The sequence below is a fragment of the Harmonia axyridis genome, chromosome 6 (assembly GCF_914767665.1).
Source record: "Harmonia axyridis chromosome 6, icHarAxyr1.1, whole genome shotgun sequence".
Lineage (NCBI taxonomy): Eukaryota > Metazoa > Arthropoda > Insecta > Coleoptera > Coccinellidae > Harmonia > Harmonia axyridis.
Window position 1 is genome coordinate 27,533,752 of NC_059506.1, and position 21,036 is coordinate 27,554,787.

The 21,036-nt window shown below is 33.9% G+C and overlaps 2 protein-coding genes across 6 annotated transcripts in view; one reads left to right on the top strand and one right to left on the bottom strand.

The window, feature by feature from the left end:
• Window positions 1-9,407: 9,407 nt before the first annotated feature.
• LOC123682760 (SET domain-containing protein SmydA-8) lies at window positions 9,408-14,312 on the top strand. Its single transcript, XM_045621542.1, has 6 exons — window positions 9,408-9,549; window positions 9,643-9,760; window positions 11,369-11,579; window positions 11,704-12,042; window positions 12,239-12,465; window positions 13,660-14,312. Exons 1-6 carry the CDS (start codon window positions 9,532-9,534, stop codon window positions 14,250-14,252), a joined length of 1,506 nt encoding a protein of 501 aa, XP_045477498.1. The 5' UTR covers window positions 9,408-9,531; the 3' UTR covers window positions 14,253-14,312.
• Window positions 14,313-14,468: 156 nt separating this feature from the next.
• The window catches only part of LOC123682758 (serine/arginine repetitive matrix protein 1), a 132,055-nt gene continuing 125,487 nt past the window's right edge, over window positions 14,469-21,036 (bottom strand). For all 5 annotated transcript variants that reach the window (XM_045621538.1, XM_045621539.1, XM_045621536.1 and 2 more), the window contains one exon: window positions 14,469-15,630. In XM_045621538.1, coding sequence (XP_045477494.1) covers window positions 14,733-15,630 — 898 coding nt within the window. In that variant the 3' untranslated portion in view covers window positions 14,469-14,732. The remainder of the gene's footprint in view (window positions 15,631-21,036) is intronic.

The window sequence follows — 21,036 nt, forward strand, 5'->3', positions numbered from 1 at the left end:
GCTACAAATTGTTCGAGTTACTGCATAGGTTTTTTGGCACATCGATTATGGATTATATCTACACAGGGCCGGCGCTTGTAATTTTGACGCCTGGAGCAAAACATTTTGCTTCAGGTTTGGTTTTTTTATAACCAACCCCCTCCTCACAAAAAAATACCACCTGCTCCGACGATAATATCAAACTTTCTTCTTCCGATGAAAATCTTGCAATCGTGCGTAAAAAAATTAAATTCTAGTGAATGGAGAATATTGAAATGTTTCAGGTAATACTTACATATTATAATATTACAAAAAGCGTTTTCAAAGTTTTTGTTTAAAATGAAATAGCAAAACAGAACAAACAGCTATACACAAGTCAAAAATGTTTTTGTTTTAGGGTTTTGTTTTTTTTTTGTTTTCGAAGATTAACACGTGAGTCAAAAATATCGAAATACACAAAGTACATCCTATATAAATATTAAAAATTCAGCTTCTATATAATGTTTCAGTATTGTTTCGAAAATTAGTTGGGATTACAAAAAAGTGTTCCACTGAAAATATTTAACAGTAACTAGTATCGAATGCAAAATGGTATGAATCTTCCATATTATTTCACAAGATCTTCCATATCATGTTGAATGTTTAAACATCGGCTTCCAAATAATTCGAAAGCGAAGTTATGTTCTTCGTCTTTGTGAAATACATAATGATTTTATCCCTCTTTCAATGGGGGTAATAGGGAAATCTGTTTATATGGTTTGGGCTACCATGTGTTATTTATTATGCAGGTGGCTTAGTAAAGGCAATTTGGAGATTTTTATCGTATAGGAAATGTTGACAAACGCAGCGGAGCGGAAAAATATTGAGTCGTTTTTAAGAATCAAGGATGAAATATGAAGAGACGGTCAAGCAAACTGGGCCAAATTGCCTCCCCTCAAATAAGGGCTGTTTCATCCCTAACGTCGGCCCTGTATCTACATACCTACATACATTTAATGTTAAATTAAATTGATTGGAAAACTCAAAAGTTTGAAATAATTTTTAAAGTGTAATTATTTTTGAACTTTCATTTTTGAAGTTATCATTTTATGGCTGACTTTGAAATAATGATCTACTTGAAAAATAATTGAAAAATGAGTTTCATTTTTATGAGCCAATGATTCCAAAAAGGAACGACTATAAATAAATGATTAATTCTCATTAATTATTTCTTATTGATGAATATACATATATTTCTTACGATCTATCTGAATCCAAGTGGTTGATTACATTGTTATTTAATACTACAATAGTTTCCATCACCCTCACTTTGTACCAATATTACTAAATTCGTCAGATTAGCACTAAGGGACTGAAAAATGAAAAAAATTGAGAAAATTTATGGTAAAAAGTTGTTTACGTTAGTTACGTACATGAGTAAGAAATGGCCCATTCAAAATAAAAAGTCTGAGCAATATATCTTTTGATGCCTAATTTGAAGAAGCAGATTAGTTATCTGAAAAAAAAAATACAATAAGTTGATAAAACAAATTGAGATCATAATTTTGAGGCTTTCATTCAAATGAAACTCTTTTATTCTTAATCATCTATGAGCATAGTTTCAAAGTGTCAGTTGTTGAGTTTGTTCTTTCATACGCCGTGTGATGCTAATTTGACATTTTTTATTTAATCTTTAATTTATATAATCTTCTGAGAAACATTCATAGTGCACTTAGAATCTCCTACAGTGGCGGCTTCTCCTATGAGGCAGCGTCTCAACAATTAAATAACCAAAAGAATTCTGGAAATTACAGATATTAATGGAATATTTTATTAATCCCTTAAAATCTGCTCAGAATCATTGACACGTTGTTGCTTTTGATCGATTCTGAGCCCGCGCGGCACCCATTTTGCACACAGCTTTCTCATGTACAAATATTCGTGAATCATATGATGTACACGTTAAGATATGATATCTTCACAATGTCTGCTATCTCGATCAACTTCACTTAACGGTCATTCAAAAGTATTTTGTGAAATCTTTTTATTTTTTCGTCGGTGACAGCCTCTTTTGGGTGTCCACTACTTTCGCCGTCTTCATTCCTCATATCACCACGTTTAAACTTAGTATACCAATCAATGATGGTTGATTTTCCTGGTACAGACCCCGGAAACTCTTCATCAAGCCAAGATTTTGCTTCAACTGTATTTTTTCCTTTCAAAAAGTTATATTTTATCAGCACACGAAATTCTTTTTTTTTCCATCCGTTTTCAAATAAGAAAAGTAGCTACACTCACAACGCAGTATCTCACAAACTAATGGTTGGACTGCTGTCAAATTTCGACACGTATCGTTTGAAGATTGGTACTAACTAAAAATCTTATGGATTTAATGCTAGCACCGCCATCTGTGCATCAGACCGGGGGACTTTTCATTTGGCCTAATATATTACAATAATAATTTTTTTTCTAATGTGCTTCATCATCTCATACCATCACTAGCTGCCACTGTGATAGACATCTATAAGCAAACTTACCACCTTATCCTGAGATGTATTCAAAAACTTGACACTCATCTCAAACAACCAATCAACAAAGTAATCGGCTTCCTTCTGAATTCTCATACAAGGCATCAAAATGTCTGCAAAGATCAATATATACAAAACGTGAAATACAATAGTCCTCAGCTCCATGCTATATTCCCCAAAAACCATACCGACAAGTTTGAAGCTGGTGTATGTACCCGAGATGAATATTAAAATCAAGATGCACAATATCTGCAAACCGAAGGATTTCATCAAATTTTCATTTTGGCTGAAAAATCTATCGTATATATTGGCAATTTCGGAAAATGTCTGAATTTGTTTTTTTTCGTTGATTTCTTTTTTGTGAGGATATAGTTTTGTTATATCCGAGGCCAACCAGAACGGACTCCATTCCATTGTTTTTGCTAGTTTTCGCAAAGCGATGATCTGTATTAGTTGGATTTTATGAAGGATGACCCATTGCATTGTGAGGATGAAGATCAGGAAGATTGGGATGCTGTATATAAATCGGTCTATGATTGGGTGTTTGCCATCATTGCCTAAGAACAGATATTTTATTTATGCGAAAATGTTTCTGATCTTATCTAAAGGGTTAATAGGATGCTTAGCTTACCACTCAGTGGACCAATGTAGGATAAATTCTGGAAGAAAATCTTACAAACTATACCGAATGTTTGAATATAACACATCCGTAGCAGATGTCCATATTTTATTTCATGTCCGAATTGCTCAATTTTTTCATCTATTGCTTCTACTTCTCGCAACAACTTTCTGAACGTACGTTTATGGTACGAACAAGCCAATAGGCATACCACAAATGTTGGCACTCTGCTAGTGTAGCTCAAAAACTGGGCTCCCCTCAAAATAATCCCTAACCTTGTGTACAAGGATTCATCCAACAGCCTGTAGACCATTATGAGAGGCATGATAGTGACAAGAGAGAATATGAGGAAGAAATTCAAATAAGATGAGAATTTGGGTGAAATTATATATGGATTCATATATGAGATTTTTTGGACTATTTGGAGGATACGTAGAGTCTTTTTGAGTTGCTCGTTTCTTGGTTTTAATGACATGATTGAAGCCCGATCGACTGAACTGCAGGGTTCATTAATATTTTCATTTATCGTGATTGTGTTTGAGCACGTCAAATCAATAGAGGGAATGATTTAATGGTGGTATTGTTTCTTGTGTTGAACTAGTAAATTTAATATTTATACCTTAATATGATTTAATTGATTGCATTATCAGAAACATTTTCGTTGCATCAAGTATTGAATCCAATATACATCTCAGCGACATTGAAAGAGCTTTAAGAACCAAGTTTAATAGTTTGTCTACATTATGTTGACACTGTGACAATAAAGAGTGAATATATGATATTTGTAAGAAATTTTATTTATACGTCTAGCCATCTCAAACCTTTAAAATGCTCCTACATTTCAAAGGACCCTTAAAAAAATGCTAAGAGAGGAAGTTCTTACAGGGTATCCCAGAGTAGGTGTAACAAATTAATATGCCAGATAGTATCAATGAAAATAGAGACAGTGTTGTAGTCCGAAAAAATAACTCGTTTTTTCTGCAAAAATTATGAGCTGAAGACAAATAGCTGCTTTTAGAAAAACCACACTCTTTGTAAAAAAAACTAACTTTTAATATTTCTTACATATTTTCAGATGAGAAAAAAAAGGAAATGTCCTTCCGTTAAAGTGTGAACGGACGAACAGAATCGAATTCAAGAGCGGATTCGTCATGAAGTGTAGAACCTTATTGTTTGAAATAGTCTGACTAGGAATTCACGGCTTGACTTGATTTTCAAGCTACTTGGCTTGAGTCAACTAAAGTAGTAGTTTTTCAATCTCAAGTCAAGTTAAGTATTCATTTGAGTACTTGAATCATATCACCTTAAGAATAAACGCTCATTCCACCAATTCTGTTCGTAACTGCTTCTCTGTGAGATTCCCTCAACTTTGGAACCGCATCCCTGTGGAGATATCTCATAAGCCCACTTTCAGATCATTCAAAATGAGCCTCAAAAGATACTTAAAACAGACTATCGGTTGAGGTGTTTTTCTTCGTCGATATCTTACCTCATTTTCCTTTCCAATTCATCCCTCCTTTATCCCTAACAGGTAACACAAACATTATATGTATTTTCTTTTTTCAAATTATGTTTAGTGAACTCCTACATGTAATGGAAATGCTGGGTAGTAAAGGGTTGGCAGGAAGACATCGCTCAGCGATATGCCCACCCATTTCACATTGTTATACACATTTCTGTTATATATGAATTTGCAATAAAGAGTTCTAATAATAATAATAATAATAATAATAATAATAACCAGCACTCACCCAAGCAGGTCTACCAAGAAGACGCATGAAATGGACAAGTTCGATAAATGAAACGATCATGCGCATATACTATGAAGTGACTAATATGGAAGAGGATAAAATAGGCTACCGGCAAAAATTATTTGCAGAATTCCACAGAAACTATCCCGAACTCCAAGTTTCTGAGCAAAGAGTAGCCGACCAATACCGGGTCATATTGAGAAATAAACTTGTACCCGATGAGAGACTTAACACCATAAAAAATGAAGTCCAACTGAGGCTACAGAATAGAGACCTCACTAACAACGAAACGACAATTGAAGAAAACTACGATTGTGCTGAAAACCAACAGAACATCAATGCACAAATGAACACTGAGGAACAAAACAACGCAGATGTGATAGCAATAAGTGATGCTCAACGACGGAATATATATGCTGCACCCGTCGAAAATCCAGAAGAAGACCAAAGAGAACTACTGGAGCGATTATCTGCCACAATGAATAGATGCGTTATAGATTTTGAGGGCACAGATCCATTGAGACGACCGATTCTACCAAGATTGAGGACATCCAAGAAACTATCTCATCTTCTGGTCATGACCAACAAGGAGATTATACCAAAGTATTTTTCTGACTACCATGATCTCGAATCATTACACCTCATCATATACTGTGCAGCATTTTCAATTGCAACAGTGCTAGGTGTGAAGCCAAAACCTAAAAGTCAGCAACCAGCCAGAGAAAAACAACAAAATAAACCACATTGGCAAAAAAGGCTAGAAAATAAAGTGCATAGCATCCGCCAAGATATTGGGAGGCTGACCCAATTTGCAAAAGGTTCGCCGTCTAGAAAATTACAAAAAATGGTGAATATAATAATGGATCGTCACCGGCAACATACAACATATGATCCAAACAATGAAAATGCTCAACAAATTTTAGACACACTGAAACAAAAACTTAGTGTGTACTCCGCAAGACTCAGAAGATACAATGAGAGCTATAGAAGAAAACAGGATAATATGATTTTTGAAAACTCCGAAAGAAAATTCTATAGAATGTTAAACAACAATATGTCAGCAACACCAGGAAGTTATCCAACCGTCGAGGATATTGAGAATTTTTGGACAGATCAACTGGCTTCACCAACCCCCTACAACTCCCAAGCTGATTGGATAAGAAGTGAAGAGAAATCCTGTGAGACAATAGAACACATGCCGCATAACGTAGTTTCTATAGAAGAATTCCATGAAATATTGAAAAACGCACACAATTGGAAATCACCCGGCCCAGATGGAATCCACAACTTTTGGTTGAAGAAATTTTGGTGTATACACGGCAGGCTAGTTGAAACCATAAATGAGGTTATGAGGAATCCAACGGAAATGCCCAAATTTCTAACAACAGGGACCACTTATCTCCTACCGAAGGATCTGCAACACACAGCGGATCCATCGAAATACAGACCCATTACATGTCTACCAACAATATATAAAATCATCACATCATGTATAGCATCTCGTATCTACAAACATTGCGAGACAAATAACATAATGACAGCACAGCAGAAAGGATGTTCCAAGAATGCACTAGGATCGAAGGAACTGCTGATCATAGATTCCATCATATGTAACCAAGCCTTCAAAAAACACAGAAATCTTTTTATGACATATTTTGACTATAAGAAGGCCTTCGACTCTATTCCACATGGATGGCTGACAGAAATTTTGGAAATATACAAGATCGATCCAATTACAATAAACTTTCTGAAGTATGCAATGTGCAACTGGAGAACGAATATCGAACTCTCTACAGCGAACATAACTACTAAAGAGATTCCAATAAAAAGGGGAATTTTCCAAGGAGATTCATTGAGTCCCTTATGGTTCTGCTTGGCGCTGAACCCCCTTTCTAAACAACTGAATGCTACTGAAAAAGGTTTCAATGTCAAAGGAAATGGAAATACCATTGCACTCAATCATTTGCTATACATGGATGACCTAAAACTTATAACAGGCAACAGAAACCACTTGCAAATTATGGTCAAACTAGTGGAAAATTTTTCGAAAGACGTGGGGATGAAATTCGGATTGGACAAGTGTCGTACGATTAGCGTAGTGCGTGGAAAAATCCAAGATGAACCGATAGCTCTCTCCAATGGACAGGAGATAGGAGCAATGAAATCGGACGATCTTTATAAATACTTAGGAATGAAACAAAACCGACGAATAAACCATCAAAGAATGAAGGAAGACTTAACAACTGAGTTCATTAGGAGAATCAACAAAATTTTGAAAACAAACCTCAACAGCAAGAACATGACGAGAGCCATCAACACATATGCATGTTCAATTCTCACATACTCTTTCGGTATCATTCCATGGAGCAAAACAGATATGGAAAACCTGCAACGCAAAATGAGAACCTTGATGACGAAAGCACACAAGCACCATCCGAAAAGTAGCATTGAGAGGACGACACTGCCGAGGAATAAAGGAGGCAGAGGTCTGCTAGACATCATGGAACTTGCCCATGGTCAAATTGAATGCCTACGAACATACTTCAAACACAAATCAGGCACGTCAGAGATCTACAAAGTACTGTGTGAAGCAGACGAATCAACACCTTTGCAACTGCACAAGGAGCAATTGTCATACAACCACCAGACAATCCAAGAAAAACTGCAAAGATGGAGAGAAAAGCCCCTACATGGACGACATTTCAACGAGGTGAACCAGGATCATGTCGACATTGAAGCGTCGAACTATTGGCTCACATCAGGTGCGATGTATCCAGAAACGGAAGGATTTCTTTTAGCCATCCAAGATCAAGTGATCTCAACGAGAAATTACTGCAAGCATATCATCAAGGATCGAACTATTACTGACGATCGATGCCGTTATGGGTGTCCAACGAATGAGACAATCCAACATATCACGGGAGGATGTCAAATGTTTGCAGGAAATGAATATAAAGAGAGACACGATGCAGTAGGAAAGATACTACACCAAGAAATGGCAACTAAATTAACACTAATTCATTCTGAAAAAGTGCCATACTACAAATACCGACCGGAAACCATCCTGGAAAACGAACGCTATAAACTGTACTGGGATCGTACAGTTTTGACTGATAAAACAGTCCCTCACAACAGGCCAGATATATTGCTAGTTGATAAACATCAAAAGGCAGCAATACTAATCGACGTAGCAATACCCAATAACAACAACATGCGTCAAAAAGAGGTCGAAAAAATTTCAAAATATAGGGACCTCGAATTTCAGATAAAGCGCCAGTGGGGAATGATATCAACGAGAACTATTCCAATTATCATCTCAACAACAGGAATAGTACCCAAAAATCTCAAGAGAAATATCAAGCAACTAGGACTTAGTGAGTATATATGTAATATAATGCAAAAAGCTGTTCTTTTAGGTACTGCAAGGACGGTGAGAAAATTCCTAGGAAGCGAAGGACACGTCCAAGGATCACGTGTGAGAGGACCAGAAGTTCGACGAGAACCAGGGGGACCACAAGGACCGGACACGACCGAGCTCTGCCCTTCTGATATTTTAAATATCTGGGATTGAGTGAATGTTCCTCTTAGCGAGGAGTGAGAAGCCGACGGCGAGGAGAAATCCTACGCGTATAGGCAAAAGTCGAAAAAAATAATAATAATAATAATATCAAGCTACTTGATTTTTAACAGTTTCATTGTGTAGTGTCACATCAATAAAAAAATGATGAAATGAGAAGGAATCTTGCACAAAACACTTTTATTGATAAACTTATTGTACAAAACAACCGAAAATATAAACTTTCTTGGAATAGAAACATCAATTAAATCACTATAAATCATAACAAACAAAAAATAAAGTTTCTCAATACTGAGAAACCTCCAGGATTTGTTTGATTTCATAATTTTCCATCCAGGTTATAAGACACATGAGGCATCTTATAGATTTGTTGCCTAACCTATTGCGGGTTTTTGTAACTGTAAGAGCAGATCTGGAAAATTGTCTTTCAACAGGAGCTGAAGATGGTGGCGTTGATAAAAAATCCTTGGCCATTTTGGCCAAGTTTGGAAAGATATTTCTGAAACTACTAAAATCTACCGATAGATTTCATAGAAATGTGAGAAAACTACTAATAAAGTCACACTGACGAATGCTTCAGACTATCGGCGCTCGAGGAATCCCCTTATTTAGTCTAAGCGCACATGAGATTGCAGAAATATATGCCGTACGACCCATGCATATCAAGCTCAAGTAATATCAAGTAGCTTGATATCAAGTCAAGCAATAAATATCCAAAATCAAGTCAAGCTCGAGTATGTAATTTTTACGCTCTTGATTTTCAAGTCGAGTATGTACTTGGCTTGATGACACTAAATTTGAGTACAACAAACATTATTATGAAATGATAGAGCGAAATAGATTTTTACCCTCTGAAAATCTTCAAAAAGTCTGTAACATGCTTGAAAACAAACGAGACCTAAAATCAACAGCGTTCGAAAACAAAAATAATAATAAAGTGTTCTAAATTTAACTTCGCGTTTCACGTGCCAAAGTGTTTCTCGAGTTTTAAATACAAGTAGGTCAGTTTACCTCTCATTATAATTAATTTTTTGCGTCAACCGTTGTGTTAATAAAGCAGTCATTGAAAATATTCTGAATTAATTTCGATACTTAATCATGGATGAGGACAAAACTGTAAGAATTTATTTCAATTTATTTTTAGCCATATTGGATAGTACTTACCTTCTACTTGTGTATTATAACTTTAGAGCTATTTATTAATTGTAGAAAAAGTTTTTGGTGAAAAAGAACGATACAGTAGGACGTTTCGCAGTGGTTTCAGAGAATTTGAAGGCTGGTGATTTAATATTTACTGAGAAACCTTTTGCTTATGGTCCAAAAACAGGTGAGTTTCGTAAATGCACTTGATCAGCTAACTATCCATACTTAAAATCTACCTTTATTTACTCCTATTGAATTATATCTTCATTATTCAACTGCTTTTGAGCAATTAATAGTATTTATTATCAAACAACGTGAGTTATAATAACTCACTGCTATAACTCACTACAATGAAACGGAAAAGATGGCTCTGTGCTTCTATACTTCTGTGCTTCTATTCGGTTGGCCGAAAGGAAACATTCCTCCCCTCATAACAAATTGAGGGGAGGAATGTCACTCTGACAATTTTGACGTTTATTGGTAAATATTAAGGTTTGTCAATAAAGTTCTTTCTCTATTCTTGTATTTTAGTGTTTATTGTTATAGTTGTAGATAAAGTATAGTATTCAACTTGCAGTAATGGTCATAACTCACTTGATGAATTGCAGTACGAGCCGCAGGCGAGTGCTTTAATTCATCAAGTGAGCTATGACCATTACTTCATTTGCGTGAGTTATAACTTACATTACCGCTCGTTGAATAATATACTATGAATCTCAGTTATTTTCTCAAAAACCTTCATTGTGAAACACAGTGGCCACTGGCCACCCATTTAGATATTGATCCTGCTCAAGGCAGTATTTGTCGTTCACCAATCGAAAAATGGGCTACCAAGAAGTAGATGAATTGGGAAATATTTCCTAAAAAAAATTCCGAATAAAATTACTAAACTCGGGCCACTCAATACCACGAAAAGAAGAACGTCTGAGTGGTATCAAATTGGTTATAATTAAAATGTTTGAGGGAGCTAATTGCTCAATTTTTCACTTCCAAAAAAAGAATGATCTTTTGGAGATCTTCAGTGAGAGGATGGAATACAACCCAATATTTTCCAAAATTTCTTGGGAAATTTCTTTAAGAAAGAGGAATTTTATACAAACCATGCCCCTAGGACATCTTCAATATCAGAATGAACAACAAAATGTTCAAAATAACAAACCATTCCCAAAGAGCACCTGCCTTTAAAGCATTGGCCTAAATAGAAGAAAAAACAATGGTTGATATAAATAACGAGGCATTCGAGTACATGCCCCTTAAAACCATATCTACAACTAAATGCAGAATATCATTTGAAACTTATTCAAAATCTTAGAGAGGACAATGATATCTGCTGCTAATAAAAATTCTCAGATGATACTTACATATTCAGGATCAGATCATTCATCAGATCGGATTCCATCTGCTGTACCAAATTCTCGAATAATCAATTGCAAAAATTGTAATTCTGACTTTAAAAATTAATCAAAGAATTCCGATGTCCAATTCAACTTCAACTTCAAAACATGGTTTTTCCAAATAATTGTGGTTTTCCAGGGTTTCTCGAACATATCTCTTTTCAACGAAATACCCATGTCAAATATCACTTAAGAAATAATTTAAGTAGGTTATCTCTAGTGGTATTACAAAGATGAAACATTAATTTCTGAATTATCATTTCGATCAATAATTTGTGTATAATATACTTTTAATTTCTTCAAAATCTAGAGAATAGTTTCAAATTATCAGACACTTGAAAAAAATGGAAGATCTCCCAAAAACATGAAATTTTCGTGACACTTAAATTGGCTTTCAGATAGTCCACCTCTTTGCCTGGGATGTTACAACCCAGTAGACAAGAATCTTTGCTCGAAATGTGGTTGGCCAGTTTGTTGCACTGAATGCGAAAATATTCCAAGTCATAAAGATTACGAATGTCAAGTTTTTTCGAATGCTAGAGTGAAATTTCAACCTGTCGACGATCCTTCAGCAATCTGTCTTCAGTATGAGTGTATAACACCACTCAGGTAATTATTCATTTGAGTGATTTTTTTAAAGACTATTAGCTATTATTTTTGTTATTTAAGATTTTATTCAGGTTTTGATTAACCGAGGAAAGCAACCACAGTAAGATTCAAATCATTCTTGCAGGGTACTCTTAGCTAAGGAAAAATATCCTGAAAGATGGGAAAAAGAGATAATACCGATGGAAGCTCATTTGAAAGAAAGAAGGGACAAACCAATATGGAAGTTTAACCAAGTCAATATAGTCGAGTACCTAAGGGGACCTTGCAAATGTGATAGATTCTCAGAAGAACTGATTCATACAGTGTGTGGTATATTGGATGTTAATGCCTTTGAGGCTAGAGCTCCATCTGGATATCTCATAAGGTGTCTATACCCGAATTTGGCAATTTTATCCCATAATTGCGTTTCTAATATCGTACATGCTATAGAGTGTCAAGGTACAGGAGATCAGGATGATTTTAGGTAAATTTTGATGGATAGAAAACAAAGGGGAATAACATAATGTGAGAATAATATAACACAAGAATAACAACACAACATAACACACACATAATATACTAAAATAATGAAAATACAAAACATACGAATTACTAGTTGTAACAATGAGTTATTAAAGACTTCAAGGATATTTTAGAAACTAAAATGTGCATTATTTCAGTGTACATGTAAGAGCAGCAGTGGACTTGGCGAAGGATACAGAAATATTCAGCAGTTACACTTATTCTTTATGGCCTACTTTGATTCGAAGAGATTTCTTGAGAGAAAGCAAATATTTCGAATGTAAATGTGAAAGATGTAGTGACAAGACTGAGCTAGGAACTCATATGAGCTCTCTGAAATGCAACAAATGTGACAATGGTATTATCCTTTCAACAGATCCTTTAGGTGAGGATTGTTCCATAACTTGATCAAAAAGATTATCTCATACTCTTCTTTGTAATTTTCCGTGTTGTTGAATTTTGTTTGTCATGTTATTTCTCTTTTCATTATTTATTCATTCATAAAAATAACATAAACAGGTAAACTAATACTAATACAATTTCCTAATTCTGGATTTTCAATTGTGAAAAATGAATCCTTTCCTCAGTTGGTATTTTATAGTCATTGCTTTGTTTGCTTCATCAAAATGCGAAACTCGTTTGTATCCCTATAATGAACAACAACAAATGTAACATTACTTAACCTTCAATATCTCGATCCTAACTTAACTCTATGCTCCAAAAATTTGACACGTACCTATCTTTTGAAGAAGGAAGAAGTGATGTGATACCGCCAGTGCTTCACCAGAGAATTTAAAACATATGGTTTTCGGTTTCTTCTGTTTCTCGAAAAAAGAGCTAGAAAATTCGTCATTCATTCATATCTAACTGCTGTAGTTCAGGATATCCCATCATTTGAACCACCCTGTAAAAATGAGCTTAAAATTGAATAGAAAAATATATCTAATTGACTAAGTAGATCTGTGGGGTAGAGATCTATGGTATTTCTGGTATATTAGGCGACTAGCTAAATCTGAGCCAATATCCTATTAATATCTATCTACCATGTAGATATATCGACTTTGTGAATTTATAGATTATGCAGGTCTATCGACTATCTATATGAACTATGGATATCAATCAATCATCTGTGTAATTCTATCAACTATGTCAATCTATTTTCTATGTAGATCTTTATCGTCTATGTAGATCTATAAACTGTGTAAATCTAAAGTCTACTTAGATCTATCAACTATTTAGATCTATTGTCTATGTAGATCTATTATTATCTACTATATCTACAGAATATATCAACATGGTGGATCTACTGGCTTATGTAGGAACTATAATTACAAATAACATAAACTCTACTGAGATTATATTTCTAAGGAATACTGGTTGTTTTTGAAATATGCTGGAGGCAATTTTACGTCGAAAACATTTAACCATTACTACTTCAGCAAGTAATACGCCTTGTGCCTTCTTCTGGACATCTAACATCCTATTGCTGTTGAAGAACATTAACGATCTTAATTAGATAGATATTATTGAAATTTGAATATTTGAGTTTCCTTTTGTAGCTTGATTTATGAAATTTCAGATGACAAATGCGAATGGAAATGCACTCATTGCAATTTTTCAACGAACGCTGTAGCCGTCAAAAAAGTCTTCTCCACGATACAAGCAGAGATCGAGACAGTTGAAATGATGTCAGATTCAGAGGGCATAGAAGCCAGAGAAACAATATTCCGTAAATACCGTTCTGTGCTACACCCCAAAAACGCCTATATGACCATCTTGAGGGTGGCTTTATCTCAGCTTTACGGAAAAGCAGAAGGATACACAATGGAAGATCTACCAGATTTGATACTGGAGAGGAAAGTTGAGCTTTGTGAACAGCTCCTGGAAGTTCTGGACGTTGTGGAGCCAGGATATTCGAGAATTAGGGGAATAACTTATTACGAGTTGCATTCTCCACTCTTGATTTTGGCTAGGAATCAGTATGCTGCAGGCATGATCAACAAAGAGCAGTTGAGAAGAAGGTTGCAACAGGCTATTGATTGTCTTGGGGAATCTGCGAAGATTTTGAAAGGCGAGCCAAGTTGTACACTTGAGGGGCAGCTATACCAGGTGGCTCGACAAGCTCATGAGCAGTTGTCGAGCAACATAGATATGCTGGTTGAGACAGCTTGAATATTTCTGCATAGCAAGGATATTTTGTATTTTTATTCTTAATTATATTATGTTGAAAAATCTTTTTTTTTCTTTGCTGAATCAATAATAACAAACCTGAATACGATTTCAAAAGAAAAGAGAAAGTCCTATTTAAGTTTTCTTCTGTTTATCTGAACAATGTGAACTGAAAATTTCACTCTACAAACTTTTGGAATTCAGAATGAGTATAGAAAAAAGTATTAATACTTTATTAAAAATCAGAACATTTCAAAAGATTAGTTTACTATATACAGTCTGTACATAAATAATGCTGTAGAAAGCCATGCTTACATGGCAAAACATGTACTAAAAACAAATTGATAATATAAAATTAGAATATTATGACACAGTCACAAAAGTATTTGAGCACTAACAGATTCATTAGTAGAATACTCTGCTTTCATTTGCTTATATACAAGGTTAGCGTGATTATAAAGGCGACAAATGAGAGAAATCTCATTATTTCCTATAATTATTTCTAACTTCAATAACAACAGGACTTGGCGTGTATCTCCTCTCAGTGTCTCTATATTGAATTTTTGGATCTCCGCGGTAGCTGCTTTTGGTGATGGACTTCACTTCACTAGACTCTATGGTTTCGAAGGATCGTCCATCCTTCGATGGCACTGTTTTCTTACTGACGGTCTTGGTCGTGTTGGTGACGCTTGGTCTCAGAGGATCATCACTTCTGGTGGTTGTACGGTAGGTTTCACTGTAATCGCTAGAGTTGCTTCCACTCCTTAAAGACTTTATAGGCGTTGACGAAACGACATAGGTATCTCTAAGACGAGTTGGAGGTTCATATATGTCACCATTGTAAACCTTACCGGATTTGGGTGGTGTTCTATTATATGGATCTTCATTTTCGTGCAGGGTTTTGTAAAGTTCAGGCGAGCGTTCTTTGAGACTCTTCAGGAAGACCCTTTGGTTGTCAACAGCACCGTTTCTAAATCTACTGTAAGATTCCTCGTTGATGTCTCTCTGACTCCTGCTGAGACTGGATATCAATCCAGGGCTCTTGAGCCCGGTGGAGCTATCGTTTAGACGTAGGTGAGGATTACTCTTGTACATATCTCTACCATTAAACTCTTCGCTGTTGATATTGAAGCTTTTACTCCTCGACAGGTTAGCTTTGTAAGTTCGTGCAGGCTTGGCAGGCCCCTCGTTTTGTGGCCTAACAGTATTGATGATGGACACGTTGATGGTGCTGTTGGATTTGTTGTTCTTCTCTAGCTTGGGAGGACTCTGATGCCTCGACATATGCCTTGGGAGTGTTTGAGAACTCTTCCTATCGTTGGGCAGTGTTGACGTTAACTTTCCCGTAGACTTACTGAACCTACCCAAGGTGCTCTGCGATCTGAAACAGAGATTGAAGATCCAAGATTACTTTTATGGTCACGTGGAAATGTAGGATCCCTTTTTAGTATCCTACTTTTCGAAGTTACTCAGATGTTGCCATAAAATTGTAGTTATTCATTAGGTATTCAAATGGCCACGTGGGTATTATCATAGCAGGCGTAGGATGTAAATAGCAAGTGTTTTCTGTAGGCGGCTTTGGCATAATTGATAGATTGATCAAGGTAATCACTTTGTTCTGTTGGTAATTATTAAGAGGTATCTGATGGATTTAATCTTAGTTGACTATGCTGCCAGAACAATGTGTAAGGCTTATTGGAGTTAATTGAATATGGTAATGGATGTGTGATCAAAGAGAATAGTTTGCATACATTAATGTTGATAAAGCCTTTTGCTGAATTATTCAAATTGTTATTACTGTTTGTTTTACTAATTTTTTATGACTTTGAATGCTGGCTTTATATGAAAATTGTTGATAAATGTTATTCAGTTGAGGAATTCAGATGATTGATATTCGTGACAATGAAACGAGTTTTGTAGGAATTTGAATTGCTCGCTATCAAGGTGGATGGAGCAAAAAAAGTTAATACCAACATAAAAACGGAAAACGTATCGGCTGAGACATGTGTTGTAAAATAATTATTATAAGGTGAAACACTCTCGTGACATGAATTACTTTTTTCGTTAGCTATTTAAACATAAGTTGCTCCTTTTTTTTTCTTCCGCTCAAATAGCTTCCATACATTCTAAATTAAAACGGAAACCAGTAGATAATTGATATGGAATGATGAGGAAATTATCTCTAATCGTTTCAATATCAAAGAGGTTATGTAGCTGCCTACATATTACAGTTTTTTTTTGGTTGAGAACTGGTTTCTTGAATTATTGGAGGAGATGCTATCCTTGAAGTATTATTATGTTTGTTGTTGTTTTTGTTTTTATTATGTGAATGTGTCGTTTTATTGCACGCATCGTAAATGATAATAATACGAGGTACGAGATGAGTCAAACTTGAATTGCCCCAGTGTTGGTTCTGAATTTATTAAAATGGTACTTATTAAACGATGACATAATGTAATGCTTGAATAAAATATATTATAACTTGAGATATAAAAGCTATTGATTTGAATTATTCTCGAATTTAATTTTAAAATTCCCAATGGATAGAATTTTAAATAGCAAAGTGAAAACTCTTAGAAAAAAATAGAAGAGGCAATAAATGAATTTTGCATGACACTTCCACTTTTTCTTCCGTGTCTTATAAATTCTTTGGAAAGTAACAGTGTTGTATATGATTACATCAGATTACACGTATATAAAACAAATAAAAATGAATACTTTTGAATAATTTTTAAAAAATATCGAATCAAGTCAATAACAAATACATTTTCAATAGATTTTAAAAACAACAATTATAAAGAAAACTTTATAGAAATAGTATTTTTTTAAATGATAAAAAATATTAATGTTTGTATCAAACAAAGATGAAATAAAATTCTCGAAACAACAATGCTAGGAGCCAGATTGTAAGTTTCGTGATTTTTGGAATACCAAACTTCCTATTTTGAAAATAATATATTACTTTTGGATTGATGCAGTCATTGATAATTTTATGTCATTGAAAGAAATATAGAGTCTTCATAAATGAAATATCTTAGTGACCCTTAACATATTTCAAATTTAATTATCATGGGTTTGGAAACGAAGAATTCACAAAATTTTAATGACAATCGATATTTTACAATTTATGATTTTTAATTTTGAAATTTCATTTATAGAATGGTATTTGGTGAAAAGTGGTAAAGAAAGGCATGAACGAAATTTATAAAAAGTTATTTCAAGTCAAATGAATAGGTTTCTTGAAATTAATATCACATTTACAGAATTTCGTAAATTTTTAATGATTTTAAAGTTAAATAAAAATTTTAAAAATCAATGTTGTACGAGTGTGAGCGAAAAAGTTAATCTGAATAAAACCAATGAATTATTCAAAACCAGAATATAAGAGAAATATATGACAATGAATAGAATTTTTTTTTATGTACAAAATTGTTGTGCCTCTTGTGGGTGTCAATAATAGTAATGTTTCACTTAAAACCAGTGCAGAGTGCTGCAAAACCATGGTGTTAACACAAGCTGTGAGTGCTTTAGGACTAAGACCCTATCGGTTGTGCAGAGATGATGCTTGTTAGATAGTTATTTCTGTTTCCTACTTACTTTCAATGCGTATGTTTTAAAATAGACCTTCTCATTTTTTCCAAGGGTTGCGGGGGTACATGGATAACAAGAAAACAACCAAATTAGTTTAAAATACTACAAATGAACATTTTTCTTATGAGTTAGTTTGATACGATCGACCATTGGATGCCATCACTGTGAAATGATTAGTATGCCCAAAAGCGACGCTATATATGTTTTTTGGAGTGGTGTGAAGAAAGTTTTGAGAATTTGGAAAGCGATTTGTAGGCGGAAAAAACAGTTTATCGAACATTGTTATTAGTCGAATGAAATTTGCAGGCTGGGCTGTATTGAATTCCTTACGGTTTCAACTGTGGGCAATAAAGATATGAAAATAATGCAAATTTCATGCTTATTATTAATAGTATTCTTGATATATTTTTTCAACAAAAAAAATTTACAGGAAGCTTCACATATATTTTATATATTCATCCCCTTTGTCATAATGATTTTTGCCTAGCAAAAGATTACCTTCCCTTCATAAAAAAGTAAAACATATACATAATATTAACCATGAGAAAAATGAAATTCTGTTAACTACAATAGTTTTCTCATTACAAAACGGTATTTAGGGGCAAAGAAATTGATATATCAATGTGAAAGTTTCTAAAGAATTTCTAATTCGATATTTTCAATATTTTATAATATTAATTTTCAACCCCACACTAAAAATTTTCGCAGTTGAAGCCTTGAAGCTATTTGCTTTGGATGATATTTTTTCAATTCTATTCAAAGATAATTTCAATTAATAATTATCTTATTATAAGAAGTTTTTATGAGATGAAATTTTTTCATTTGTGAGACAAGAGAAAAGAATAGGTGAACTATTTTTGAACATTTAGAGAAAGTACTATTTTTCATATTGAGATCACTGCAGAAAGATTTGCTACAGCAGTTATGAAATTGAAGAATGTTATAATATGATATTCAGCACTAACAAATTAATATCTAGGAATTTTTCTACTTGTCGATTTCACAACCCCAAATTCATCAAATTTTAAGGAAAAAATAATGGTTTATGAAGGAATTTTGATGTATTTAAATGACATTCGTAAATGAAAATTAGTTTTTTCATAACCAGAATTATTCACATTTTGCAATATATTCTATTGAATGAAATGTGAGCTGAATTTCTCATATTTTTATAGTAGATACTACTCTCATTATTTTAATGATGGTGATATTATGAAGTATAATGGCAGCCAAAAAACAAGGTATATAAAGTTTTATCAAGATAAGATCAAAAAGCGGCCAATTAGTAGTTGAACCACGCACTCTCAAGCAATTATCATTGGGAGTTCTTGTTTTTTGTTTCCTCAAATTTTTCGTAAATTTTGCGTATTTGATACATTAGAGGAGGACAGATAGTTTCTAAATTTTACACATAGATGAATTTGGGGATCAATTCGAACTTCTTGTACAAATTATATAATCTGTTTCGAAATATCTATCGACATCGTCTAATAATCTCAAGGTTTTTCAATGTTTACGTTTTGACGGTTAACAAGTGAGAATGAAGGCGTGTTGAAGTATATTCAACAAAATGCGGCAATAATTTTTTTGATGTTTCAGCGGAACTTCAAGGTGTGCAAACATCAAAGTAAAGTCTACCGCAAGAATTATAGCAGAGTTTGTAAATATACTGGATACTACTGGTACCAATTTTTAGAAATGTTTGTACGGGCGTTTGTTGTATATTTGAGAGAAATTAAATAATATTGCCTAAAAGTTAAAATGTCAACAAACAGATCTCAAGGATTATGGTCAAGTGTATTGAATTTTTGCTTTTATTCTCCAAGAAGAGGCCATCCTATTGTTTGTAATTGTGCACATTAGCAGAAAAATTTCGGATTTGTCAATTTTCATAAAATTCCTAAGGAAGAGAAATTTGGCTATTATGAAGTTATACGAGCTTTGGAGTACATGTATCCCACTTAAAGGTAACTATTTTGAGGATAAAGCGGAATTTTCAAGAAAAAATATGTTTTTACTGGTAAGACACAATGCTTTTTGAGTGAAGTGTTACTTGCCAAAAAATACTCGGTATGAGTTAGATAATACTTTTGAGAAAAAAACTGATATTTTTCGGAGGTACAGACGAAAATTGATCGGGGTGATGTTTGAATTAATCAACTTAAAAATATTTGATAGATTCTGTATTCCGTTCCTGTTTTGAGATACAGGGTCATTGCTTCATTTAGATAATTTTGAATGACTTTCCCAAGGTTAATTTTTCGAACCTGAGAAAATATTAGAGAGCAACGTTTTTATCGATATTCTAACGAAATTTTTGCATAGCATAATCTACTGAACACTTATTATAAAATAAGAAATGTCAGAAAATAATAATTTTATAAAGATGCGTGTCAAAATTTCGAACTTAGAGTTAAATCTGTTCTTTGTAGTTCATTGAAAAATTGATAAAAACAAGTTTTTCTTGCACTAATATCGTCGTCAAATATTTAATATTTAAATAAGCATTATTATTTTTTCATCGGTTTGAATAAACAACGTAAAGTACATTTGAGTGGGATCGCATTCATACTGAAATGATCTGAATCGAGCATATTCAACAAACAAATCACCCTATAACTTCTGAAACGAATGTAACTGATTCGTTCAAAACGTCACTTCCATAACTTTTTGTCTATCTCTCAGAGTAATAAACATAGATGGAGGGAGCATATGTCATTTTCAGCAAGCAAATTTCATCCCCAACATGAACTATCAAATTTAACATGAGGCGCGCGGTAATGAAAACATACCAGTGATACGATATTTCACTCAATTCGCGAGTTTTTCCACAAAGAACGCACTTCTTATGTCCCATAGTAATTCAACGTTTCACATCAACTCAAAATATATTGAAATAAATACCTAAATATATCAGAAATTCAGAAAACAAACTTCAAGCGCGCCAAACGACGTGAAACCATAGATGACACGAGGAGAGCAAAAGTTGCCAAACCTTGGATTTCAGCAGGTAGATACAGAAAATAATAAATTTTCTGCTTATTATAAATTCGACAATTAGGAAAAATATCGGATTCCAAATATTCAAATTGGCATATTCAATCGCGAATCAAATATTTAATTCAATATAATATACATTCATAACGATATAGTAAAGTGGATTTGAAAATATATCAAAATCTGACAACGTAATCTA